General features: G+C 30.4%; 1 protein-coding gene across 1 annotated transcript; it reads right to left on the bottom strand.

Annotated features, from left to right (window-relative positions):
* Positions 1–1129: 1129 nt before the first annotated feature.
* On the bottom strand, positions 1130–3190 carry LOC101249073 (calcium uniporter protein 4, mitochondrial). The gene is made up of 2 exons (XM_004238174.5): positions 2429–3190; positions 1130–1772 (listed from the first exon to the last, which is right to left on the bottom strand). The coding sequence occupies exons 1-2, from the start codon at positions 2978–2980 to the stop codon at positions 1326–1328; spliced, it is 999 nt and encodes a 332-aa protein (XP_004238222.2). The 5' UTR covers positions 2981–3190; the 3' UTR covers positions 1130–1325.
* Positions 3191–3963: the final 773 nt, after the last annotated feature.

Here is a 3963-nt window from a genome sequence, read left to right on the forward strand (position 1 = left end):
TGTGTCAGTTAAATGTATTAATAAAACTTTCTATCATAATAAACTAACATAGAGGTGAAAATTTATTCGTACTTTCGTGTTTGTACCAAGTCAATATATATACAACTTAATAAAGGGCCGGGTTACTTTGGATTACAAAATGGGTCTGTCTTGAAAGAGCAATGAGCCCACTTCAAATGGATTCAAAGCCCATAAGGATAACAACAATGGGCTTGGCTAGAAAATTGTTCGATTCGTTATCAATAATCGCATTATGATTTACTTCAATTTAAGACTTTTATATGTGTTACGTAAAATATTCACTGAATAAATAGGGGTGTTGAATGGGCGAGTTGGGTTAAAATTGAAAATATTAAAATTGGTTGAAATAAAAGTCGGGTTGGGTCTTGACCCGTTCATATTTACTTTGAGCTCAAATGAGTTGGGTTCAAATGAGCTTAAAAACGGGTTGGGTCTTGGACCCGTTCAATTTGATCCAAATAATCTCAATAATTTCAATTGATTTTTTTTAATAAATAACAAATGGATAGATAAATCATAAAATATGTTAAATAGATAATAATTCATATCCTCAATATAGTAACATATCTTAATAAAAAGTTTTAAAACAGGTTGAAATTGGAGATTAAATTAGACTCAATTGAAGATTCTCTTTAAATGAGTTAGGCTTGAATTGGTTGAGATTGAACCCAATTTGAATTATCTTGAGTCCAACCCTTAGAATTCTGGACTGATTGGGTGGATTACATATTTTTGAATTCATTTTTGACGCTCCTATAAATAAATATAAATAAAAAACTGATAGCTTTTCAAAATTAAACTCACAATGTTCAAACTTTGAATACATTCATTCACTTATCTTATAGGCAATTAATGAGGTACGCCTCTTCACATATATCAATATTTTGAAAACTTGTCAAAGACATACATATCCATACCATATTGCATATACATTTAGTAATTAGAAGATCACATAATTAGTGAAAACAGTTTTCCGTTGAAATGTAGGATAAGACTGTGTATAATAGATCAATAAACCTCATTATTATAGGAAGATTTGGTAGATCGACTTGTTAAGTGGTGACAAAATTCAACAACTATAAGAATTAGTAATGGATCTACACGTATTCTAAATTCTAAAGATTTATAATTCCATACTTGAGGATACATAAAATTTTACATCCATGATCCAAACTTGTGAAATTTCATCATCGTCATCATCATATTCTACCTACTCTCCATTTTTCGCGTAAAAATAGGCTATATACACATACTAACCATGCATGGTACAACAAAAACTAGACTTGTTGCATGATCGAATAATTCTAAGAAAATCCATAATATGGTTGTTGGTTATCATAAGATGGATAAAATACTTCTCGTAATTTATTATATTTTTCGAGATCGAATTTATGTGTCTTCATGAGCTTCTTTTGTTTAACTTTGAATCGTCTTTGGAAGTACCCTTCAAAAGTTGGCTCTGTTGATGTTCTTAAGAAGAATCCATATGCAAGAACAACGTGAAATGAAGTGACAAAGAAGCAAATGGGCTCCATCACATCCCAAGTCAATTCCCAAAATGTTAACCTCATAAAGCCCAATGTTTGGAGAATTAAAAAGCCCAGCCCAAAGTAAAGTTCACCTCTTACAAGTGATTGGGCTTTTTGATCAATCAAGGCCTTTTGTTCTTCCATTTGTTCAAACTCTCTTCTTCTTGGGTCATTTGGTGATGCTATGGATTCTGATATTATTTTGTTCATTGATTTTGCCACCTAAAATTGCAGGAAAATTACGCGATTAAGTAAAATTATGTTATTTAATTAGTCATTTTGGTTTGCAATAATTAACATTTTAAATTTGTATGATTAATCACATTTGTACATGTATAATTAGCCTAAATACGAATACATTATGTTTAATATACAATTATCTAACCTGTATAGATATATACAATTCACATCTCTTCAACTCTTTGGCTCGTCTCTATTCTACCTCTTCCAATCTTGCTTGTCATATATACAAATACATATGTATAATATATAATTATTTAATAAATATACATATACAATTCACTTCTATACCACTCTTTACCATTTTTGGCTCGCTTCTCTCCTACTCTTTACCATTTTTGGCTCGCTTCTCTCCTATTCTTTAGGATTTTTTGCTCGCCTCTCTTCCACTATGAGATGTACCTACAAACTCACTTCTCTCCCACTCTTTACCATTTCTCACATAGTCTAGCTCGCCTCTCCCACTACGAGAGATGTAGGTACGAAGTATAGTTACGGAGAGTATTAGATTATTTTTGAGTGATTATATGTGAAAGTTTCTCAAATTTCACCAATAAGATTAGTAATGAATATTGTAAAATTAAATTGTTTGATTGTATCACATAAATTGGGACGAAGAAAGGGGATAATATATATACCTGATATGGACGTAGAAAAACGACGTCACCCAGAACGATGACGCTACCGGATTCGTCCAACATTTTTGCGAAATCCAAGCTCTGTTCTCTGTTACAACAAAATTCATCACAAATCTGAACGAATTCAGAGTACGAAATTGAGTTCATCTGTAACTCTCTAAGTCTCAATTTCACTTTTTCCAACTGCGAAATTTTCAGTATCTTCTTAGCATCATTCACAGTTATCTTCCCCATCGTTTCGGCCGGGAGCAACGCCGTTGCCGTAGACGGAGCCGGTGGAGCTAGGCGTTCGAATTTAATCCTTTCTCCAGTTACATTTATAGACTTCAATTTCTCTCTCAATTTTTCTCCAACCGGAATAGATAAAAACTCCGGCAGTCTCGCCACATGATTGATTTCTCTCCTCTGGAGAAACCGTCGGAAGAAATCACCGTTGACGGAATCCGGCGGTGTCGCCGGGATGTGAGAACGTTCTAGAACCGTAAGAGGTGGAAGTGGATCTATTTTCAGGGTACTAGATAAGCGTTTCGCTAAAATCCGGCGAATCGCCATTGATGATTTTGTGCAGTGAAGAGTTGGGAGAAAAAACGGAAAACTTGTGATGAGCTGAGTTGGAAGCGAAGAGAGGGGGTTTATATAGGGTCCGAAATTCGAGGAATACGCAGAATATTATGAGAATATTTAGATGGAAATTATTGATTCAGTAAAAAATAACGTTTTGTATTCGTATTAATTTTATATAATATATAGAAATAATGAAGTTTAATGGGTATATTAACATAGTTAACTATGTAACTATCCATCATATTGTTTTTATACCTTTACTCTCTTATGGAAAATATTTTTATAAATAAATATATTGGTGTAATGTATACTATTTTTAATATATCAAATTAAATATTTCTACATAACTAATAAAAGTATAATTAATACAAACTTCACTTGCAATTATTACTCAAAACTTATGATTAACAATTAATTGTCCATTACTTTTAAAAATTATAATTATTTAATAAGTGACGTAATTATGTAAATATTATTTACATGAAACTTTAGATTTTTCATTTTAATGTTATACTTAGTGAGTTTGAAGAACGATTTTTTTATTTCTTTACTAATCAAATCTACATACATAAAAGAGTATAATTGTAAAAATATTAATGAAATTTTAAAAGATTGCGGATAGAAAAATTGTTTCCTCAATATTTGTACAATTTTTATTTTTTTGAAAAAAAAAGTAGTATTATATTTATGACTCATTATTAGACTTTTTATTTATGAGATCAACATCCACTATGGATATTCCTTTTTAATTGAACCAAAAATGTGTCTAATTCCTATGTTTTGTAAATATTTAATTTATTATAATAACAAAAATTACATTAAATATATATATATATATATATATAATATAGTACTCAATATATGCATACTATTTATGATATTTAAGACTTAAACATATACCTATTTTTTCCATTATAATAGTGAAAAGAATTTAATTGGTAAATGTATATATATACGTAAAATATAACGAG

This window comes from Solanum lycopersicum, chromosome 4, assembly GCF_036512215.1.
Source record: "Solanum lycopersicum chromosome 4, SLM_r2.1".
Lineage (NCBI taxonomy): Eukaryota > Viridiplantae > Streptophyta > Magnoliopsida > Solanales > Solanaceae > Solanum > Solanum lycopersicum.

What these genes read in the sequence shown, in the direction of transcription:
- LOC101249073 (XM_004238174.5), bottom strand. Translation starts at nt 2,980, where the DNA reads ATGGCGATTCGCCGGATTTTAGCGAAACGCTTATCTAGTACCCTGAAA. An exon ending in TTTTTCTACGTCCATATCAG is followed by an intron (nt 1,773 to 2,428) that starts GTATATATATTA and finishes CTGCAATTTTAG; the next exon opens with GTGGCAAAATCAATGAACAA.